Below are 24,606 nucleotides of genomic sequence, written 5' to 3' on the forward strand. Positions count from 1 at the left end.
ACCTCAAAAACAATAGGCTTCTTGCTCATGGCAAACCCCACCATGTGGTGAAGTTTCATGAAGATCAGTTTAACATTGTGACCTGTAGGTGATTGACAAACAAACAGACAGAATAACAAAATTGACTGACCAATAAACTTAAAAAATATATATCTTTGATAATTATGCAAGTAACAGACAAACGGACACAAATGTAATACCCTCTCCTTTGGCGAGGGTAATTATATTAATGAAACTGCATTTGCAGTTTAAACAACTACAGATACTTTAAGACGACTTTCAAAGAATAGTCTTTACTTTATTAACACAAAGCAGTAAATTTCTGAGTTACTTCAAAACATCACGCAACACACAACGATCATTGCAGTGAAATTTTTATAACATCACAAAACATTCATTGGCATATGGACTCATACATCAAAAAAAATAGTGGAACCACAAAGGAAGATGATGAGCAACGCATGCATTTGTCAAAATAAATAAATAGAAAATGTATTAAATTGAGGCATTAATAAATTAGATGAGAACCAAGTGAAAGAATATGTGAGAAAACAGGATTAATGCTGGAGAATCAGGGCGTCATGAATTCAAAATGGCTGCCTGAAATCGCTGGATTTCCTCCACTTCCTCAGGGGTTCGAATATATTGTTCAATTTCAGCCTCAGATATCTCATTGCTAAAAGGCTGTTGGCACCTCTCAGGCTCTAATGATGGTTTCTTCGGAGCTAAAATGCAAGGGGGAAGCAGTAAACTTGGTGCCGGATTTCCACATTTGGTTTTGAAAACATCAATGTCGGTCGTGTTTAAAAGGACCGGCGAATCACTTTGAACCTGCGGCATTTGCGAATCCTGTGAAGCAAGCTGTCGAAGTAGCAGCATCTGATTGCTCAGAACCTCATCAATAAACTTAACGACCGATACAAGTGACACGTGCCTGTGGATGAGCCATGGCAAAGTCTGTGCGAGAGCCAGAAGCAATTTACGCATCTCCTGCACCCGGGCCCGAACACTGGTCGAATAAGGAGTGCCACTATTACGGCAGAAAGCTTTCAAAGAGACACAAATAGGGCTTCGAGGATAGAGAGATTGCCAGGCGAGGAAAGTAGCACCAATGATGGCTGGCATGGGCCGACGACCTGTAAGCAGCCAGGCCTCTCCACAGAGTTCACAGATCTGGATTGTGCGTTTTGCCAGGTTCCATTTCACATTCACAGTTTCCTGCAGCCTTGAGCACGCACACACACACACACACACACACACACACACACACACACACACACACACACACACACACACACACACACACACACACACACACACAAAGAACAAATAAAGACACAAAACCTTGTTAACTAAACCTACAGTCAACAAATTGGCTGCTGCCAGAAGATAAAGATTATTTGGAAACAAAAAAACCCCCCAACTGCAGTGAGCTGATGCATCATTGTGCCTTTATTTATTTCAACACAAACAATTTTTTTTTTTAACTGCTTCTGTAGACTATTTTATTTCCTTCAATTCATTAGTTTTTTTTTTAATCCCTCTTTTATAACCAAGCTCAATAATGCTGACCTTGGTGCTAAAAACATGCACAACGTGGTTTTTTTTTTTCCATTGCTGTTACTTGGGTAGTGTTTGCGCTTCAGCTATAAAGTAAACATTATTAATCCAGTCCAAATTCACAATTGTGTAACAATGGAAGCTTTTGGGGCAAATGCAACAAATTTGAACCATTTTTTGTATACATAACCAAGGCTCATGGAAGAGGGAGTACACTGAACGGATCAAGGCAAAACAGACAAGAACAGGACGCAAAGCACGCATGCATGGGATGGCCAAGATGGATACAGAAGGAAACTCCAAGGAAGGAAAAGTGGAAAATTGGAAGGAGGGGTTTGGGTGGGGTTAAAAAAAAATGGTAGAAAAGATAATGGTTTCGGAATTCAGACGATCCGAGATGGTGGTGAACAGCTGTTTTCAATCTCATTGTTCCCTCCAGGTCTTCAAGAGGATGTGGAAGTTTATTCCCCAGACAGGAAAAAAAGGAGGAACAAATGAGTGGAGGTGAGCAGTGATCCTGGATTTAGGTAATTTCACCAGAAGGGGGTTGATAGTGGACCGTGTATGTCCTGCAGAAACCTTGGGGGTGGTGGGGACACACCACAGAAAGAGCAGAGAGGAGGCAGCATAAGACAGAGGGACCACCCACCTGTCTGCGATGGCAAAGGGAGAAGCCAATGGGCTCAGCTTCAGCACGAAAGATGCCAATAATCTTAAAGGCCTGGGTTTCCACAGCGTCAAGCTGAGCAAGAAGTGAGGCAGGGGAGAGCAGTACTCCATCAAGCTGGTTTGCCAAGGTGGCTAGATGAAGACCTTTCAGGTTTGCCAAGGAAGGACTTTGTACGATGGAGGATGCCCAGTCGGCAACTGGCTTTGGAGGCCAACTTTGAAATGTGGTTTGCCAAAGAAAGATCATGACTGATAGTGAGACTCAGGAGTTTGAATGACTGAACTTCAAGAGGATTGTTAAGAAATTAGATGGGAGGGTTTGCCAGACGGTCCTTTCGGAAAGAGATAGTGATAGCGTGAGGTCTGTCAGGATTGAAAGTGTTTGAGCAGCTTTTTCTCAATATCTGAAGAGAGGAAAGAGGCTGCAGCCGGTCTGTCTGAAGGATGACGGATGTCATGGCAGAGGGAGGAGTCATCAGAAAATAGATAAAGAAGATTCTCCAGAGATATCATTGATGAAGATCAGGAATATGACTGGGCCCAGAACACTGCCTTGGGCACTCCAGCCTTGACAGGGAGAAGAGATGAAAATATTCCATTGAGTGCCACACAATGGCTACGAGAGTAGAGGATGCCAGTAAGCCATGTGTGCAGTTGGCCTTGGATGCCATCGGCAGAGAGTTTGGAGAGTAAGGCAGGATGACAGTCGATCAAAAGTACGAGATATGTCCAGAGAGACGGCCCAGATCTCATGTCTGACATCGAGGGCCTCCTTCCATTGGTGGGTGAGTAGAAGCAGCATGTCCAAGGTGGACTGACCTGGTCTGAAACCATATTGGTGATTTGAGATGAGGTTGCTGGAGAAAAGGAAGTACATGTCAACTGCGGTGATGGATTCCATGACCTTGCCGATTGGACGCAAGCTGATAGGTCTGTAGTTGATCAGTTTTTGCATCTTTTTATGTTGTGCAGTGATGTTCGCTGATTTCCAAGCAGATGGAAGATGATCGAGCAAAAATGACAGGGTGAAAAGTGTAGAGAGAGGATGTGCAAGAGCAGATGATCAGGTTTTTAGGACACATGAGCTGATATCATCCAGTCCAGTGGCAGAGTCTAGGGCTGAAAGAACCTTCTCCAGCATCTCAGGTGCAAAATACACAGATTCCAGAAACAGTCACCACCAGGTTTTAGAGGAGGGAGACAAGTTTGAAAGTTCATTCTTGAGGTTGTACAGATGTTGTTTTCTGTCTCTCCTGAGAGTGGACACATACTTCTTGTGGACTTTTTGGAATGCACCGAGATTGCTTGGGGTCACATTTGACTTCCAGGAAGAGAACGCAAGCTAGTTCAGTGCAACTACCTCACCACAGGATTCAGTGTACCATGGGTGGGAAGAAAGGTAGGATAATTGAAGACAAGATAGGATGAATCTGTGCAGGAGAGCGAGCAGATTTCTATGGAAGAATTCCCAGGTTAAGTTAACATTAGGGACAGTAGATATGGGAGACCAGTCCTGAAGAGGGAAGGCTGCTTGCAGTCCCTGCCAATATGTTTGAATGCAATGCTAGACTATCTGGCCTAAATTGAAATGGTCCAACAACAACAACCTGTGAATTGTTGTCCTCATGTGGATCTAGGTTGACGATCCATAAGTTGGTCAAGAACTCTCCATTTGCATTCCGATAGAAATCTTGTATTACACTATTTTTCAAGCCAAGCTTCTCAACTTGGTGGCCTTAATGGTGAAGTGTAAAATGCAATCACTTTCTCTGATAGTTGTTGCAAAATTTAATGCATAATTGCTCACTTTTATGGTGGCACAAATTGTCATGAAGTCATGAAGATTCTTCACACTTGGTAATTTCACATCACATGTGGGACAATTTGGGCACGTGACTCATAACAAGTGGTTTCGTGAAAGCAGAGACAAAATTGGTAGAGACAGAAAATGTTGTCCGTTCAAAACTTTAACACTTTTGAAGCAAAACTAAAACAATACAAGCATCAGTACAACTACAATATCAGATGAGCCTTTGAGTAAGCATCATGGGTGAGACAAAAAAGTTTGTAAATGTTATACCATACATACATTACTAAAAGGAGCATTCGTGTGTGTGTGTGTGTGTGTGTGTGTGTGTGTGTGTGTGTGTGTGTGTGTGTGTGTGTGTGTGTGTGTGTGTGTGTGTGTGTGTGTGTGTGTGTGTTCTCCACATGCGGGTTTCAGAAGCTGTAACAGAGTCCTCCAAGGTCTCAAATTACCCACCTCTATGTGTGCGTGTATAATATTATATTTAGAGTGTGTGCGTGTCTGAGAGGAATGTGTGTGGGTGGGTGCAGGTTGCTGTTGTTGGCTGCTATCTCAACACGTGGGTGGGTTTCAGGAGATGGAACGGAGACCCACCAGGTCCATTATGTAAATGCACTCCAGTTTATGCTTTAAAAATGAAGCTGTTGCAGTTTATCTTTGAACAAAAGTCATGTGACATTGAATTTAACTACTGCCGAGGAACCTAGAATGACTAATTTTTATGCATCAGTGCCGCAAATTCTGCAATATCAGAGCTCTTCCATGAGCCTTGACAATGTATATAAATAAATAAATAAATAATTGATTGCATGTTTTGTTACATGCCAAGAAGTAATTCTCATAGCAGTCAAATGCTGCAAATAAGAATCATTCTCAAATGTTTTTCTTCATCTCCAGCAATAATGATAATGTGAGTGAGTGAGTGAGTGAGTGAGTATGAGTGAGAGAGTGAGCCCTCCACAACTCCAAAAGCCCCAAGCTTTGCAGGCATACGAAGGAAACTCCAAGGGAATGCATGAATGAAAACTGGTTGTTTGGGTAAATTTAAAACATCCCTTTTGAAGATAATTAACGATTTACCTTCATGAAAAGGCTCATCCTTGTTCAGCCCAACTTCACCTTGCAGGGGTCTTAGCCGTCATTTTGATTTGGCCCACTCAAAAAGCCTTGCCTTGGAAATATGATTCACTCTGATGGACTAATTAAAGTACACTAGCATATACCCATGCTCTGCACGGAGTTGAATGGGTGGTAAAAGGTGGATGAGGCATAATAGTTGATGTAATGGGAAGCTGGGGAGGGTGTCATTAGGGATGTGATGCACTATGGTTACCTTTCCTTAGTTTTCTAAAGGACCTCCTTGTAGATGACATTTTGGGTGAGTGTCTTGTTGCTGAATCATCCTTGTGAGGAATTATTATCCACTTTGATAGATATATAGGAGTAACCTCTTGCACGTGAAAATGCAACATATAGTTGGCCATGGGAGAACACAGGGGCTGGGAGGTATATTCCGAGTTTGTCAAATGTTTGGCCCTGGGATTTGTTTATGGTCATCGAGTAGCGAGTCTGACTGGAAATGGCATCCTCTGCAGTGTGACTGGAAGGTTGGCGTCAGATCGGGCAAGTTTAACATGATATAGGCCTAGCCCAAGAATTAACAGGAGCAGTGGAGGGTGACCGAGAATCAGAATGCAAATTTCAATGAATGGCACTTTTTGGCGCACATCCGACGATCGAACACCGCTGGACGCTTTCATTTGAAGACCACACACGCAAGACACAACACAGGTAACGATGGCGGTTGATATTGACAATTAATGTAATGAACAGCAGTTGTTTGGGTGCATCCGACAATCTAACACCTCTTTAATTTGAACAGTTAACACGCACGCATTCAAGGTACAGAATCTATTGTTGGACACCACGCTTTCGAAGAACAAAGAAAAGAAGAGAATCCGGGCAATGAAGAGATGCCCTCATACCCGTTACCTGGTTCCCCATACCTTCAGATTATAGCCTTTGATGTTATCTGGATGTAGGCATATTGCAACTTATTTTTGGGTGTTTTTAATATGTACGTTGGATTTCAGACACAAATTGACAGTCTAAGAGGGCGTGTTCAGTCCGAGAAAGAGCCAATCGGGGTACATCATGTTGGCAGAGCTCTGGCGCTCATTGTTCCCCTCCTTCCACGCTGGTTTTTAAAACACGACAACCATTGCTGATGTTCTGAGCTATACTATTTATTACAGTGCGTGCGCTGTATACAATTGCACCGAGTTTGAAATGTCCCCGGCGTCGTCTACCACGTCTCCGGTGGGTCCGGTGTCCCCCCACCCCGCCCGCGTGCCTCAAGACAGCCAATGACGGCCATCCGGTAGATGCAGTGCGTAACCTCGACGGAAATGGCGACAATTGACGGAAATACCAGAGTATTTCAATGGAAATTTGTGAAACTAATGTGTTATATATGTGAAAACCATTTAATTTATTGCTTGACGGGAAAAAAAAAAAAACGAAGAAACGCTCCCCTCTCATGTACGAACGAACGAAAGACGTCACTTCTGCCCACCATCGCATTTTGCGCCGATCGCCGAATGCTGAAAGCTAAGTTCTTCTTATGCCATCATTCTTTTGTGGTCCCCTGCCACGCTGTATCGAATTTGTGAAAGTAATGTGTTACATATGTGAAAACCATTTAATTTATTGCTTGACGGAAAAAAAAACGAAGAAACGCTCCCCCCTCATGTACGAACGAATGAAAGACGTCACTTCCGCCCACCATCGCATTTCGCGCTGATCGCCGAATGCTGAAAGCTAAGTTCTTCTTATGCTATCATTCTTTTGCGGTCCCCTGCCACGCTGTATCGAACGATTTCATTCCTTCTGTTATATCTAAAGGTGCTTATCACAATAATAACATGATTTTTACATTTCAAATATTAAGTACGCTTTTTAATTGTCTTTCAATTGAAAAAGCAGAAATTGCATATTTTAACATTAGTGTACTCATTTGCTTCACCACACGCGCTGTATTGAAGGATTTCACTTGTTATCAGTAGTGTTTATGTTCAGTGTTTGATGCAACGAGTACTCCCTTACTAGAGTTCATATTTTTTGGATAGATGGCAGCACTTACCGGACAGCAGTTCAGCGATGGCGACCGAACGGGAATAAATGCGGCAGTCGATGGGTTGAAAATCTTGTTGAAGCCACGTTGTCATCCAATTCCAGCTTAGAAATTTAGTGCATCGTCTTAGTCACATTAAGAAACCCCAGTATATGGGAAATGAGCACATTCCTGCCAGCGGTTTCAGAGGAGAAACATCAAATTACGCGCAGACGTTAACAGAAATAAAAAATTTTTTAAATAAATCTTTACTTTATATACAATGTTTCTTGTTACATTTTTTGTGTCAAGTTCACCTTCTGAGGTAGTCAGCATGTGCAGAAGAGGGTTTTACATTGCAGACGCTGTTTGAGGAGTGGCATTACGCCTCTCGGTGGTGATGGTCTGTCGACGACAGACGTAATGATGTCAGCGAATGTCCGATGATGTCATGACGGAATTACGCTTCTCAGCGATGACGTCACACGTCGCCATGCAAACGAACGTAAAAATTAGAAAATCGCCCAAAATTCTCAAACCTGTCCATCTGGCGCAATCTCGCATAGCCCATGCTGTTCATTAGACCACAGAGCACCCGCATGCCGAAGGTGGCGACAATCCGTCCGGCAGTTTTGGAGGAGGTAAGTCAAATTACACGTAGACGTTAACAGAAATAATATATAGATAATCGAAATATGATTTCGGATTTGAGGATAGGATCTTGTGGACGAAATAAGTGTCGAAATCTGGAGTGAAATCTGAAAATGTGAAAAAAATCACCGATTCTTATAACTGAGCATGCAAGCGTATTTATTTTAGGAAAGCTATTGATCCCACCTTCTCCATATTTACACAAGAACATGTGAAATTGCCAAAGCATTAAACTCTACTCTTTCTTTTTCTACTGTTCCAACAATTATATTGAGTGAAGTCACGGTTAACGAGTATGCCTGAAGTGTAGCTTCATCGAGTACAATGAAAAATCATTTCAAAGCAGGCGAACGCTCCCACGACATGAACAGTTGGCATGGCAATCATGGGTCAGTTCTCTGTGGGGGAAAATCCCTGGAGTTTGGAAGGTAAAATAAATTGGAGGATTAGAATGAGTAAAGCAAACACCGAGTTCAAGAGAGAATTGAAAAAATGTTTTCAGTGGTTACAAAGCATTGCATCCCCATTCCTCAGCAGGATGGCCAATAGGTACACACTCAATATAAACCATCGATCCTGGGTTTACAAGGATATCCAAGGAAATCAGACACAGGTGGAGGTCATTCAGCCCATCATGCTGTGTGAACACCATCCGAATTTATCAACACAGGATCCAAAGAAAATGCAAAAAAAAATATATTTTTTAATCTATATGTTAAGTTTTTGTAGTTTTCGTATTTTTTTTTCTTCCCCTCAGGAGAGGGGGAGACATGGGCTTGGTTAGAAACACACATCAACCACACAACACCCCTTGGCAAGACCCCCACCAACAACACTCCGTACACATGCACACAATCACCCATCAATGCTCAAACTACCTAAAAGTCCTGCCAACATCCCCATACCCCTCTATCTCCATAACTTCCAGGTAGCTATTTAATTCCAATTTAAACGTATCGACCTTTTCTGCTGCCACAACCTTTCCAGGGAGGCCATTCCATGCATTAAGTACTCTCTGAGTGAAAGACCCCTGCCTTACTACCGTCTTAACTCTCCTCTTCTTTACTCTCAGGCTGTGGTCCCTGGTCCTATCACTGTCGACTCTGTTGGATAATTCATCTGCACTTATTTTATCTTTACCCTTCATTATCTTAAACATCTCTATCATATCTCCTCATCACCACCTCCTTTCGAGTGGATAAAGCCCTCTCTCCTTCAGTCGCTCCTCATAGCTGAGTCCAGCTAGGTCCAGAATCAATCTAGTAGCCCTGCGCTGAACCCTCTCACTGGCATCTATGTCCTTCCTGAATTGTGGTGACCAAAACTGCACACAATATTCTAGATGTGGCCCTCACTAAATTCCTGTACAATGTTAACACCACCTCTTTTGATTTATAAATGATCCCCCTCCGAATACAACCGAAAACCCGATTTGCTTTTCCTATAGCTGCCTGACACTGTGCTGCCTGCTTACCTCCCATATCTATTACCACCCCCAGATCCTTTTCCTGTGTGACACGCTCCAAAATTACCCCTTGCATCCTGTAATCTCTATTTTCATTGTTCTTTCCCATCCCCGACACCTTACACTTGCTCAGGTTAAATTCCATCTGCCAATCTTTTGCCCAATCTATGCAAGTCTCAATACTTTCCTGAATCTGATCACCACCTCCTCTGCTATCCACCTTATCTCCAAATTTGGAAAGCCGACTCTTCACCCCATTATCCAAATCGTTGATGTAAATAATGAATAATAATGGTCCGAGTACTGCTCCCCGAGGTACCCCACTACTTACATCCTCCCAGCAAGACATCCTCCTACTCACAGCCACTCTTTGCTTCCTTCGACAAAGCCAGTTTGCAATCCAATGAGCGACCTGACCAGCCACTCCACAAGCCCTCACCTGGCTAACAACCTCCGAAGTGGTACCTTATCAAATGCCTTCTTAAAGTCCACATATACTATATCCACTGCCTTTCCCTCATCAACCCAATCAGAAACGGCTTCATAGAACTCTAAAAGATTTGTAAAACAGGAACTACCTTTGGTAAACCCTTGCTGACTATATTTAATTAGTTGGTATCAATTTAAATGGTTCCTCATCTGGTCCATGATTAATGTCTCCAACACCTCCACAACTAAAGTCAAACTAACAGGTCTATAGTTTCCCAATTATTCTCTGGATCCTTTCTTAAATAATGGTGTTACATTTGTTACTCTCCAAATCCTCCGGTACTTGTCCTGACTCCAGAGAACGATTGAAAATATCCATCAACATCTCACTCACCTGCTCAGCAACCTCAATCAATACTCTCAGGTGCATACCATCTGGCCCCAGAGCCTTATCTTCTCTTAGATTACCTACCTGTTCCTTTACTTCCTCCACTCCAACCTGGATCTTTGGTAAAAAAAAACCCCTTCCTCACCTCCTTGATATATACTCTCAGCTATTGACAATTATTCTAACGGTTCTTGTGTAAAAGTTGAAGAAAAATACCTGTTTAATAAGCCTGCCATCTCACTTTCATCACTAACCACTCTCCCGCTGCTATTCCTCAATAGGCCCACACTAGTCCAAACCTGTTCTTTTCCCCTGATGTACTTAAAGAATGCCTTGCTATTATGTTCAATATTCTTAGCCATGTCCTTCTCATACTCTCTTTTGGCTTGCAGAGTTATTTTCTTAACTCGCCTCTGTTTACCTGGATAGTGATATAAATCCAACTCCAGTTCTCATATTTTATACCAAATAAATTCCTTCTCCTTCTCCTTAATAGCATTCCTTATCTCACTGCTCAACCACCCTGGCCTCTTTCTGTTTCTAGTTTCATGCCTCATTGAAATGTACTTACTCTGCACTCAACACATTTCTCCTTGAAGGTTTCCCATTTCTCTGATGCTGATTGTCCTGTTGTTGGAGTCTCCCAATCTACATCACCCAGTTCTCTCCTCATGCCCTCAAATCTAATAGCCTTACCCTACTATCCTGATCTCTAACCCTTAACAGAATCTTTGCACACACAATGTTATGGTCAGGTCAGGGTCAGGTATGGGAGCATGTGCCAGAACATCGCGTCGCTGCGTCCACTTTCCGCCGGTACTCCAGGGGCTTCCGTCTGGCCATCCCCCAGGCAGATGCCAGGCCCATCCCCATCTCCTTGAGATGATGGTCAACCTGCTGCAACCACGAGGCACGTGGTCGGCCCATTGGCCTCCTCCACTCATGAGACTCCCTCGCTGAGAGAATCTGGTGAGCAGGATCAGCGTCAGGAAAACGAGCCACATGTCCATACAGCCGCAACTGACGCTCACGGACTATGCAGGTAACAAATCTCATCCGAGTCTCTCTCAGCAACCGCTCGTTGGACACAAAATCCGACCAGCGATAGCCAAGGATTCTCCGAAGAGACCTGGTACCAAAGGAATTAAGTCTTCGTCTCAGATCCTTGGTCAGAGTCCAAGTCTCGCATCCATAGAGCAAGACTGGAAGTACCAAGGACCTGAAGACTCGGACTTTCGTCCTCCCGCACAGGTACCGACAGCACCACACCCCATAATCCAGTGAATCCATGACTCCCCAGGCCCGACCCAGACGTCTATTGACCTCTGACTCGCAGCCAGCAGAGACATGAATATCACTGGCAAGGTAAGTGAATCTCTCTACGACCTCAACATCCTCACCACAAACAGACACAGACAGGACAGCAGCATCCAAGATGTCACCGAAAGCCTGGATCTTAGTTTTAACCCAAGAAACCCGTAATCCCAGCGGCTCAGACTCCTCATTCAGCACCTCAAGGGCCGCCAAAAGGATATCTAAAGTCTCCGCAAAATCAAGGTCCGAGATCTTGACATTCTCAAATGATGCACCGCAGCTTGATCTCTCCGACATCCTCCCTAAAATCCAGTCCATACAAGTGTTGAAAAGTGTGGGGGCCAGTACACACCCCTGACGAACTCCAGTAACAACTGGAAATAAGTCAGAGATGGTACCACCACACTTCACAGCACTCTCAGTACCAGATTAGAGTTCAGACATCAGATCGATCAGTTTTGGTGGCACCCCACGAAGACCAAGAATCCTCCAGAGGACATCCCGATTCACTGAATCGAACGCTTTACAGAGATCAACATAGGCTGCAAGCAGCCCCTGCCGAAACTCTCGTCTGCGTTCGGTGAGGACACGAAGAGCAAGGATACGGTCAATCGTTGCCCTCTTTGGTGTAAAGCCTGACTGCTCTGGACGCTGGTGCTCAAGCAGATGGTGGCGAACCCCATGAAGAATTATCCGAGCAAAGACCTTGCCCGGCACTGAGAGCAGCATCACCCCTCGGTAGTTGTTGCAGTCTTGGCGATCACCCTTTCCTTTCCAAAGAGGAACAACAAGGCCCCTCTTCCAATCAGTTGGGATGATGCCTGTGTTCCAGGCAGAGCACAAAACTGCATGCAACGACACGAGTGCAGCATTTCCACCAGCCTTGAGAAGTTCAGCTTCAGTTCAGTGCAAGTAAGATTGTATAAGAACTAGTATGTGCCCGTAAAAAATAATAATAACAAATAAATAAACCACACAGGCCGTTTCTTCGCTCTCACATGCCCATACGTGCGTGACCCGGAAGTTCGATATTATTCGCAGTTACGATTATTCGCAATTTATTTTTAATACCCAATTATTCAATTCGCGCCAACGTATTTTACCTTTTCGCAATGTCGTAGCAAGGAAAAACAAAAAGAGAAGAGGAGAGAGAAAAAATTTACTTCCTGGTTCGGAGCATACCAGCACTCTGATGTTCCTGAAATTTATACACCATCTAATATGAAAACGATCATAACTTGGGCCATTGTGTTTATCTATAAATGCGCATAAGAAATAGAGAAATTATTAGAATACACGAAGTCATCACTCTCCGGAAGCCCGTACATTGTAACCCGTAATGGGAAACGCGGCTGAGCTTCCCTTCCCCATCGGCCACGCCCACGCAACGTGTCTTGTGATTGGTTTGGTAAATAAATGGCCATAACTTGGGAAGCACTTGTCCGATTAATATCAAACCTTGAAAAGGCACATCCTCAGGTCCCCAGCAATATATCTGGCAAGTTTCAATTAGATCGGACCAGAGGTTGTCGAGAAACAGCGGTCACACACACACACACACACACACACACACACACACACACACACACACACACACACACACACACACACACACACACACACACACACACACACACACACACACACACACACACACACACACACACACACACACACAGCTGGAATTATAGATAGATAAGTGTTAGGGATTTTTTTTTGGTGCCTTTTGCTTATAAATACTCACATCAGTGATTGCTTGCTTTTGTGACGAAAGGCCTGTAAATAATGTGCTTTTCATCATTGCTTGTGTGTGTAAATAAATAGTTGCTGGTTGTGCTTTCAAATCTGTCTCGGTTGTCCTTTCCTACACTGGCCTGACAGTGTACAAGTATAGTTGGTTGGATAGTACCCACCGATTGACTCTCCTGTTCTACTCGTTAGCCAGTGTGCACTCACTATCGCTCAGCAGAAACCCGAGTGTGCGCTGAGGGCATGAAACTCAGTTAACGTCGTCACCTCCTCAAGTTAAAAAAGGATAACCCCGTTAGAGGTGATATTCGTGGTTGCTTAGGCCTCGGTCACATTTGCCACGGCCACGAGCAATTATACGGCGGCCGCAGTATTTCCACGGTCACACAATGTAGCAGTCACATATGTTTTTATTTTTCGGGGAGCCGCACGGCGTATTTATAAATTGTGGAGACCGAAAACGTGGGGTTGCCGGACGGTCTTTGATTTGATGTCGCACGGTGACCTTAGGGCGTTCCTGCGGCGGCCATAGAATTTTCAAGGCAGACGCAAGGTGCCCGCAAGGCGACCGCAGGGGGGCCCCAAGGCGAACGTGCGGCCAGACGGACAGTAATGAATGGGTAATTTTATTTATTTATCTTTACCTTTTTTTTTTTTTTTGGCTTGTCGAATTGCTACGGCGAACTTAGAAATGAAAAAAGTTATAACTCCGTTATAATTCCATGGCGACCTTACGGCCTGTAAAATAAAGCCATACGGCATTGGGCCACCCTGAGGCCACCTCAAACTCTGCGGCCGCCGCACGTTTCTGTCAATTCAGAGGGTGTTTGGCCGCCGTATCCTCGCCGTAGAGCAAATGTGACTTTGGCCTTAGCAACCAACTTGACCGCGGCCTCAGGACCGGCCATTCCGAAGGAACCTGAGGGCTTCCCCTAGTGGCGAACCTCAAATGCTGGGTAGCAACAATATGTTAAGTTTTGTTTATATTTCTGTTTAATATTTTCAGGTTGATAAATAAAATGTTTGTCTCTAAATATGTGCTTAATTGTGGTAGTCCAATAGAAGCATGTTCGATCCCAGGCAACGCTGGGCACCTTTGTGGGAAGAGAGAGGGAAAGAGTGGAGATGGTAATCCAGAGGATGGGGGTGGGGTGGAGTGGGAGAAGGGACATGGCGTTGCCCGGCAATGTCAGGTACATTTACTAGTCTTTAATAAAGTTATTAATGAATATCAATCTTTTGTTGTAATTGACATGTGTTTTAAAATGTTCTTGCATTCGTGCCAACAAACCTGCTGCAGAAACTTCTGATCATCTCTGGCATGTTTTGTTGTGGGATCTGAAGACCCAGCTCTTGGACCAGGCTGAGGTACATCTGGGAGAAACACTGAGGTGTCACTTGAACAGCTTGACTTGCAGTCATCACCGAAATGGGCCAAGAGTGACAGCGGCAAGCAGCATACACACAGCACGCAGCCAGCGCATCTTTGCGTGCACGCTTTACATAATGGAACAGCGGTTTCAGGAAAGCTGTCCTGTAGTGCTCCTTTGCAGCATCCTCCATTATTTGTGGGATACCCAAAACCTTGCATATCTCTCTGATCTTCTGCAAACCTGCCACATAAATCACATGGCTATCATGCTGAAAAAAGCCAAGATCACAAAAATCCACAATCAAAATGCCTTCCTCCCCTTCAACTCGACTTGACGCACTCCTTTAATGAGTCATCCTCCGACAGCATATATCATCAAAGCGACTGAGCTTTACCAGTTCGTGTTTTTATTACAACTTGATTTTACCCCTTACATGGTGTCTCAAAAAATAATTAATTAACTGTATTTTAAACTTTAACAAAAAGATTCCAACTTCAATTTTTTTTTTTTTTTAACTTTTGAAATATTAGAATTAAACTATTGACCATACCATATTTATCTGCTCGTTTCTCATTCTTGCTTATTTTACCAGTTTCCAGATATATATGAACTAATGACCACTTTCAATCCAAAGCAGTGCTTCAAAGTTGTGGCATGGTTTGATGAAACGCTTAGCAACGGTTGATCGGTGCCGTTTCAGGTGGAAAATAAATGGCAGAAACGAGTCGAAACCACCTAAAAACGCAACTTGCAAAATTCATCGTGATTGAATCGAACATGGTTTGCCACGTCAACCACACAAGCCTTGGGCGAAATCAGTGCACAGTGAGAAAGCAGTTGCAGAAGTCCTCAGAGCTTTCAGAACATCTCCAAAAAGGTCAATATAGTGAACATTCGTGCAGTGCGACGTCTCAAACCTCAGTTCACTGGATTTTGATGGAAGCAAATTTGTATCCTTACAAACTCCGCATTCTCTACGAGGTTCACCAAGGAGGGATCAAGCAGCAAACATGTAATTTCCTCGAGACGTGTTGGAAATGATCAAAGATGACACTTTGAATGATCAATCCTTCTTGACATCTTATTCATCGAGGTGTCATACTTTGAAGTGTGATGACAGTGTGAAGCATTTACCATTATTATCATTTTCTTGTTTGAGTTTCCTTACAAGGAACTTCAACGCAGGAGGAGGACATTCGGCCCATTGAGCCGTGCTCTATCCATTTTAAATGCTGAGCATCAAAGCACGGAAACAGCACATACCATTTTAAAGGTACTGTTGGACCCTGCTATTCACAGAGGATACATTCCTGAAAAATGATGCAAGTGTTGGGGTCCACGGATGTCGGGGCATTTTTTTTTTTTTTAATAAAAAAAATTTTAAACATGGTCTAGGCTCTTGGAAGAGTGATTACACATAAATAAAGACACAACACAAAGGAAAGGAAACAGTCGGAGAAAGAGAAAACAGCAGCAGGGTGGAGGGAGAAAGTGGACGGAGATGGACAAATAAGTGATGCAGGTAACGACGAGGGGTAAGGGATAACGCAAAGGGTGAACAACATGGATGCAGAAGCAAAATTGTGTTTGACCAGTTTGTGATTTTGTCAGTCTAAGGTGAGGGAAGAGGCTGCTGCCTGTCTGTCAGGATGAGAGATGTCACGGCAGAGAGTGGAGTCATCAGCAAAAAGATAGAGGATTTTCCAGAGAGTCAGTGAGACGAGATCAATGATGAAGATTAGGACTAATATGGGGCCTAGAACACTGCCTTGGGGTACTCCAACCTTGAAGGGGAGAGGAGATGAAAGGGTTCTGCTGAGAGCCACACGTTGGCTACGAGAGTGGAGGAAGTCAGTAATCCAAGAGTGGAGTTAAACTTGGATTTCATAGACAGACAGTTTGGAGAGCAAGGCAGGATGCCAGACTGTATCAAAAGCTTGAGATGCGTCGAGAGAGACAGCCCTGATCTCATGTCTGAAATTGAGGGCCTCCACCATTGTTGGGAGAGTACAAGCAGCACGTCCAAGGTTGAGTGACCAGGTCTGAATCCAAATTGATGATGTGAAATGAGGCTGTTGGAGAAAAGGAATCATTTATGTCAAGTGTGATGATAGATTCCATGACCTTGCTGATGATTGGAAGACATTTTTTTATGTAATGCTGTGATGTTGGCTGATTTCCAATTTCCCAGGTGGATATAGGAGGCCAGTCCTGAAATGTGAAAGAAAAAAAAAATGCGAGTACATGCAAAGCGTGAATGTCGAAGCAGATCACACTTTATGACCTGTGAATATGCGGGGTCCACAAATTCCAAGGTCAAACAGTATTTGGTATGACTTGGCCAGTGTCTGGTTCAAACTGCTGACCTCCTAGACTCATTATGCCCTCCCCCACACGGTCCTTTTGTATATCCTCAAAAACGATAGATACAAGAGCCATTTTGAGCAGAAATACAATTCGATAAAAATTATACAATTTGAAAAGAAGACTTCGTTTTTCATGTGAAGATACAGCTCTGCTAAGTGACGAATATTCAAAAAAAATTCTCAAATCAGAGCAGGACTCAAAACATAAGGGCTAATTCCCACAATGGTACATGATGTGACTGCATCAAGGATTCCATTCATGCGAGTTGTATAAAAAGCAAGCATCATGCAAATGATGGTTTCACGTGGAGAACTAAGGAAGCGAAGCTTGTATTTTACGTCTACATTAAACATACTGCGGCATGCAGTGTGATCTGCAATGACATCCACTCTTCAAGTGTGATGTTACTGTCCATCTTTGCTACAATGTTGGCCAGGTATTTAATAACAGGATTAGCTGCTCATTAGAATATTTTGTATTCAAAAATCAAGGCTCAAGCAAAAAAGGGAGATGTATTGAGGGAGAGAGGCAAGAGACAGACATAAGAATGAGATTGAATGAACAGAACAAGAGGGGAGAAGTATGGTGACCTTGAAGTAAGATAGCTGGGTTGGGGGGGGGGGCTGATGAGAGTAGAAAATATTATGGGTATGTAGAGGTGAAGACATGAGATGGTAGTATACCACCAACTTGAAGCTCTGGAGAAATGGAGGATCGAACCGTAATCTTGACCAAAGGCAGAAAGGTGTGGTTCACGGTTTCCCCTCACCCTGGATTTTACAGGTAACCAGGATTTGGGGGTTTATTGCAAAGGTGGTTAACAGAAGAAAGATGTGGCTCAGAGGAGCTGGGGAGGGTAGAAAGGCTGAAAGAGCAGAGGATTAAGCAGAGTGGAGCCAGTTAAAAATAAACGAACAAATTAACAAGCAAACAAATAAATAAATAAGGGATCACCAGCAATGTCAGAGCATCAAGCATTGTGCTTCTGCTTCATTGTAGATGCCAAAGGTGTTGAGAACTTTTTTTTTTTACTTTTTTTTTTTGTATACCTTGGTCGAGGCTCGTATGAGAGCTAACACACAACTCACAGCAAGGAGGCATGAGACAAGAGGGGCGGGAGTGGAAGGGACAAATCATTGGGGAACAGACACAGGTGAACTGTGGAAGGGAGAGGGATGGGGATGGGACGGGGAACATGGCGAGGAGAAGATGGACATTACAGGGACTTTCAGGAAGGAAAGCATGAGAATTGAAGGAAGTGGGCTTGGGTGGATTATCGGGGGTAGAAAAGATCGAGGATTTGGATGGGGGAAGATAAGAGGTGGTGGTGAACAGCTGTTTTGAAAGCCTGGAGGGAAGAATGGGAAAGAATAGAGTGAGGAAGTTTATTCCAAAGGCGGAAAAAAGAGGAATGAAAGAGTGAAGATGAGCAGTGATTCGTGATTTTGGTAGTTTTACCAGAAGGGGGTTGTTGGCGGACCTTGAGCGCCCTGTGGAAATGTGGTTGGGACAAATCGCAGAGAGAGCAGGGGGGGCAAGGCTGGAGAGGAGTCGGTAGAAGACAGAAAGACCACCGACCAACCTGCGGTGATTGAGTGAGAGGCCCAAAGACTCAGCTTCATTGCGGGAGATGCCAATGATCTTAAAAGCCCTGGTTTCGACAGCGTGAAGTCGAGAAAGGTGGGAGGCAGGAGCACCAGCCCAGAGGGGAGAGCAGTACTCCATCAGGCTACGGACAAAAGCTTTGTAAGTGGTCAGGAGCTCAAGAGGGCCGAGGAAGGACTTTGCACGACGGAGGATTCCCAGTCGGCGACTGGCTTTTGAGACGAGGTTGGAAATGTGACTTTCCCAGGAAAGGTCATGGCAGATAGTGAGACCCAGAAGCTTGAAAGAAAAGACTTCTTCCAGAGGATTGTTGAGAAAGTGGATGGGGGGGTTTTCTAAACGGTCCTTTCGAAGAGACATAGTGAGAGTGTGAGATTTGTCTGGATTGAAAGACATGTTCCACGTGTTGGACCAGTTTGTGATTTTATCCAGATCTGCAGTGAGCGAAGAAGCTGCTGCTTGCCGGTCTGAGGGATGACAGATGGTACGGCAGAGGGTGGAGTCATCGGCAAAGAGAAATAGAGGATTTTCCAGAGAGTCCGAGAGATCATTGATGAAAACCAGAAAAAGAACAGGGCCCAGAACGCTACCTTGAGGAACTCCAGCCTGCACAGGAAGAGGGGATGAAAGAACTCCATTTAGGGCCACACGTTGACTGCGACAGGAGTCAACTTTAGCTATTGCAGAATCCAAGAAATAAATGGGACATGGAAGCACGACCCCAAGGGGTAGGGCAATATTCCAATGGGTTGTGTGTGTGTGTGTGTGTGTGTGTGTGTGTGTGTGTGTGTGTGTGTGTGTGTGTGTGTGTGTGTGTGTGTGTGTGTGTGTGTGTGTGTGTGTGTGTGTGTGTGTGTGTGTGTGTGTGTGTGTGTGTGTGTGTGTGTACAAAGTGAAGACTTGTCTAAGAGACAGAATACAACAGAACAAAAGGAAAGAGGGACAAACGCCAACAGCAGGACCGAGGGACAAAATAGACGGAGAAAGACAAATAAGGGATGCGTGTAAGAATGATGGGTAGAGGAACATGCAGGAGGTGGACACAACGGGTACAGGAGCAAACTCTCAGGAAGGAAAAACTGCCAATTTTGGGGTAAGAGAGGGTGGTTTAACAGGGGTAGAAAAGATCATGGTTTCGGATGAGGGTTCATCTGAGATGGTGATGTACAGCTGTCTGCAAGACAGCTGCAGAAAAGAATGAGATCGAAGAGAATGTGTAAGTTGGTTCCAAAGGTGGAGAGGTGGTGGGGGGGGGGGGAGAGGAACAAATGAGTGGTGACCATTGATTCGGGATTTTGGGAGTTTCACCAGAAGGGGGTTGATGGTGGAGCACGCACACACTCCAGAACCTGGGATGGGAGTGGAGGGGCAAAGCATGGAAAGAGCAAAAATCATCAGCAAATAGACAAAGAGGATTTTCCAAAGTCAGACAGATCGTTGATGAAGATTTGGAAGAGGAGAACTGGGCCTAAAATTACCTTGGGGCACTCCTGCTTTAACAGCGAAAGGAGATTAAAGCATTCTCTCGAGTGCCTCACGTTGGCTACGAGAGTAGAAGTCAATAAGCCATGTATGGAGTTGGTCTTGGATGTCATAGGCAGAGTGTTTGGAGAGCAAGGCAGGATGCTGGACTCTATCGAAAACTCGAGATATGTCCAGAGTGACGACCCTAATCTCACGTCTGACATCGAGGGCCTTCGTCCATTGTTGGGAAAGGAAAATAAGTATGTCCAAGTTAGTGTGTCCCGGTCTGAATCCGAATTGGTGATCCGAGATGAAGTGGTTGAGAAAAGGAATGATTGTATGTCAACTGTGATGATGAATTCCATTATCATCCTGATGACTGGAAGGAAGCCAATATGACTGTAGTTCAGGGGATCAGTTTTTGCACCTAATTTATGCAATGTCGTGATGTTGGCTGATTTCCAAGCAGATGGGAAATTACCGAGGGCAAATGACAGGGTAAAAAGGGGCAGAGAGGAAGAATGTGCAAAAGCAGCAGAGCAGGAGTTTTTGAAAGAAAGAAAGGAGAAAAAAAAAACAAAAAAAAAAAACAGGTGCAAAAGACATCGAAGACCAGGAGCAATTGGGTGTGACTGGGTCAACAAAGCGAGGGGTTGGGAGCAAACACAGAATTGAGGCATTCAGCCTCATCATGAGCGGAGGGATGGAAGGGGAGCGTACTCCACAGACAGACTTAACAAGGTGTCACCAGGTTTTATAGGAGGGAGACAAGTTTGAAAGTTCAGTCTTAAGATTGGACGGTTATTGTATTCTGGCTCTCCCAACACATATTACAGGCTTTGTGGAATGATAGGAGGTTGTCTTGGATCAGATTTGCCTTCCAGGAAGGCACATCAAAGCGACTGTTGTTACAAGGCAACTGCCTCATCACAGGATTCAGTGTACCATGGGCGGGAGGATGGGTATGACAACGGAAGATGAGATGGGATGAATCTGTGCAGAAAAGCTTTCATATTTTTCAGGGAATGACATGGAAAGACAAATGATGCCCAATCTGCAGTTGGCTTTGGAGACCAGCTTTAACATATGGTCAGCCCAGAAAATGCCACGACTGATAGTGAGATGTAGACGTTCAACAGATTGAAGTAGCTGATCGTGGAAAAAAAAAAAAATAGGTGTATCCATCTGACATCGTTCCAGATAAACAGGATGAGACTCAGATTGGTTATTGTTGCAAGATGGGCGATATTTGTCAGAGTAACATTCAAAAAATAATAATAATAATTATTATTATTATTTAGCACACCATTTTTCTTTACCTTTCATCAAGATATATTATGATGCTTTCTAGAACATCCACATAAAATACAAACTCGTTACGATATAATTTACAAAGGAAATACAATAGTATGAAGCAACCAATTACTCACCACGCTGCAAACAACGGGTGATGTTTGCACCATCACCTGCATCAGCGACAAAAGTCGAACCTGAAAGATGAAAAAGAGAAATAAAGAAAGGCTCAAATAACACATTGCATTGCCAAGTCATCACACTGTATTGTCAATCATCCCACTATCATCCAATTCATCATGAACTCCACACGTCCAAGACCAATGCCCATGGACTGTTCTCATGAACAGACTGGAAAGGCACTCTGTAAAGCGCACACCTCCGCCAGGCTGAACGGTTTATATTTTGTATCCCGCTGATAGGCCGGATCTGGATCTGAACCAAAATCGAATCAGCTTGTTCTTGTCGCCGACCAAAATCATCCATCAAGTTTTGTCACATGTTGAGACAGCGTTACACTGTATATCGTTTTTGGCCCTATTTCTCACTGGTGAAGAATCACTTTTCATTTTGTAGTATCCGGATCCGGATCCGGATCCAGATCTTCACCAAAATCTAACCAATCGCTGCTTGTCACACAACCCAACCTGTTCACCAAACTTTGTCCGAATCAGGACGTAACTTTTTGAGATATCCTACTCACAGACAGACATAACAGGGGTGAAAATACAACCTCCATCCACCTTCAGTAACAGAGGTGAATATAAAATAATTTAACAGCATTCCGTTGCAATTGGTGACTCTTCCTGGCCATCGCACCCCACCAGCCCCACAACAACCCTCTCCTCCCTCACTCTCAAACCTATCCCCAGATTCATCACCGTCACACTTGTAGTACGTTTCAATTCTGGCTCAATATTAGCGTCAGAGAAATTCTGTTCTTTCTTCAGCCTTGCGTGATTGAAAACACAAGACCTTCAAAGACCTGGCTGCTACCACCCCCTTTTAGTTCCTCCAACACCACTCTTGTGTAGTCGAGCCACATCACACCCTCCCCATTGCTGAAAACTTCTGATGCAATTTCATCTATTTTTGGGAAATACAGCCAGATCTTTGAAGGTCCTACATTTTGTCATTCAAGACCTCAGTGACTCATCATAATTCCTTTACTAGATCTTACACACGAGGGCCATCCCAAAAGATGTCCAATGAACTGCATACGACATCATACAATCGACTCGCGAAACGATTTGGCTCAAGAAACGCAACGAACCACTCCTGCTTCTGGAACCCAGGATCACATTATCCAGGAGGCAGTGGGTATGACTGGTAAGGATGTCATGTTCATTTCTCTTTAATTATGCAGTACAGTACTGTGTCAAAAAAACGAGATTCATTGGATGTCTGTCCGTCTGTTCACGTTTTTTTGCAAGGACTGCTGGGCCGACAACCACCAAATGTGGCACACAGACCGAGTCCAATCCCGGGATTGTCCCAAGGGAATTTTCATCCACCACCTGCACCTTTAAAGACCACAAGTAACCATAAGACCTATTTTTTACATGCTTGAGAGATTAGAATACATGCTTGGGAGATAAGACCCCTTAAGACCCCAAAGACACAAAGACCCATAAGACCATTAAATTCCCAGGACACAATTAAGACACTTAAAAAAAACCCTGAATACCCCAAAGACGATTAAGATCCCAAAGACTCTTTAAGACCCTTAGGTCTTTTGAAGACCCTAAAAACCCCTTAGACATGGAAGACCTCGAAGACCCTGAAGACCTCAAAGACACTTAAGGCTCCAAGACCTTTGATGACTCTTAAGACCCCTTTACCCACTGGTGTTCCCTTAAGACCCCTTTACCCACTGGTGTTCCCTTAAGACCCCTTTACCCACTGGTGTTCTGATTCTCCTGCCCTCATACACAGACCCCCGCCCCGACCTCGTCGGTTCTCCTTTTTTTTATAAACATTGTTGAGGCTCGTATGAGAGCTAACACGCAACACACAACAAGGGGGGCAGGAGATAAGAGGAAAGGAAGAGGGAAGGACAAAACAGTGGGGAACAGAGACATTAGGAGATCTGTGGAAGGGAGAGGGATGGGACGGGGAACACGGGGTATACAAGATGGACACCACAGAGACTTTTAGGACCTTACATGACAGGGAACATTCAGGAAGGCAGGGAATGTGAAGGAGGTAGGTTTGGGGTGGATTAACGGGGGTAGAAAAGATCATGATTTTGGATGGGGGAAGATAAGAGGTGGTGGTGAACAGCTGTGTTGAAGACCTGGAGTGAAGAATGGGATTTAAGAGAGTGTGGGAGTTTATTTCAAAGGCAGGAAAAAAAAGGAGGAATGAAAGAGTGAAGGTGAGCAGTGATTTTGGTAGTTTTACCCAGAAGAGGGTTGCTGGCAGACCTTGAGCACCCTCTGGAAATATGGGGGGTGGGGGGCAAACTATATCGCAGACATAGCGACGGGGGGGGGAGGCAAACTGGAGAGGAGGCGATAGAAGACAGAAAGACCACTGACCTGCCTGCGGTGAGAGAGCGAGAGGCCCAGACTCAGCCTCCTGCCCCATTTCTCAGCCCTGACGGCTCTCCTGCTTCTCCCACTTCTCAGTACCCCCCCTCCCCCCGACCCGGGCAACGCCAGGTAACCATGCTAGTTTGAAATGATTTACTCCCACCTCCATCTGCTCGGCACGGTTTCAAAATGTAAGAGCTTTGTTCTCTGAACACAGCTGGATAAAGAACATTAATGGCTTTAAAATGACAGTTTTAACATTCTGCTGAAAATTTCAATAAAAATTTTTATGTTTGGAGCAGAGATGTTTCCTATTCATCTGGAAAGCAATTGATGCTGTGGGAATAAATGGAGATCAAAGCACATTGCAGGACTAAATGTAAATAACATGATCAAGTGAAGATAATTCAAGTTCACAATGATATTTTTTTTCCTCCTGCAGTAATTGACAAGCAACATCGCTTTCATATTTAGAGCAGAATTGCATCATTGTTTTACGATTTTAGTGGGAATGTCCCGTGAGCATAGCACAGCTGCGTCCGCAGTTTCAAATCTGAAATGATCACTTTTTTTTTTTGGTCTGCGATGTCGAGGCTCTGGAGGAGTGAACACAGAACGGACAAGTCTGGTGTTGTCTTAATGGTTAGGTTGCCGACTGAAGATCTCAGGATCTTGAGTTTGAGCCAGTCATAACATTGAATTAACACCAGGTGGGTTGACTCAGCCTGTCATCCATCTGAGGTTGGCAAAATGAGTACCAGCTTTCTGGTAACAGGGGCACTGCTTCAGTAGCCCAACAGTGCCCCCAGAAAATGATGCAGCCAAG

The 24,606-nt window shown here is 44.2% G+C and overlaps 1 protein-coding gene across 1 annotated transcript in view; it reads right to left on the reverse strand.

Annotated features, from left to right (window-relative positions):
* Positions 1–272: 272 nt before the first annotated feature.
* Positions 273–24,606, reverse strand: part of BRF2 (BRF2 general transcription factor IIIB subunit) — a 36,217-nt gene continuing 11,883 nt past the window's right edge. Inside the window, exons 3-5 of the mRNA XM_085888244.1 lie at positions 21,384–21,443; positions 14,436–14,757; positions 273–1,225 (exon numbers count right to left, since the gene is read on the reverse strand). Coding sequence (XP_085744370.1) covers positions 580–1,225; positions 14,436–14,757; positions 21,384–21,443 — 1,028 coding nt within the window. The 3' untranslated portion in view covers positions 273–579. The remainder of the gene's footprint in view (positions 1,226–14,435; positions 14,758–21,383; positions 21,444–24,606) is intronic.

The sequence above is a fragment of the Eptatretus burgeri genome, chromosome 1, assembly GCF_056783735.1.
Source record: "Eptatretus burgeri isolate ZD-2024b chromosome 1, Ebu_testis_v1, whole genome shotgun sequence".
Lineage (NCBI taxonomy): Eukaryota > Metazoa > Chordata > Myxini > Myxiniformes > Myxinidae > Eptatretus > Eptatretus burgeri.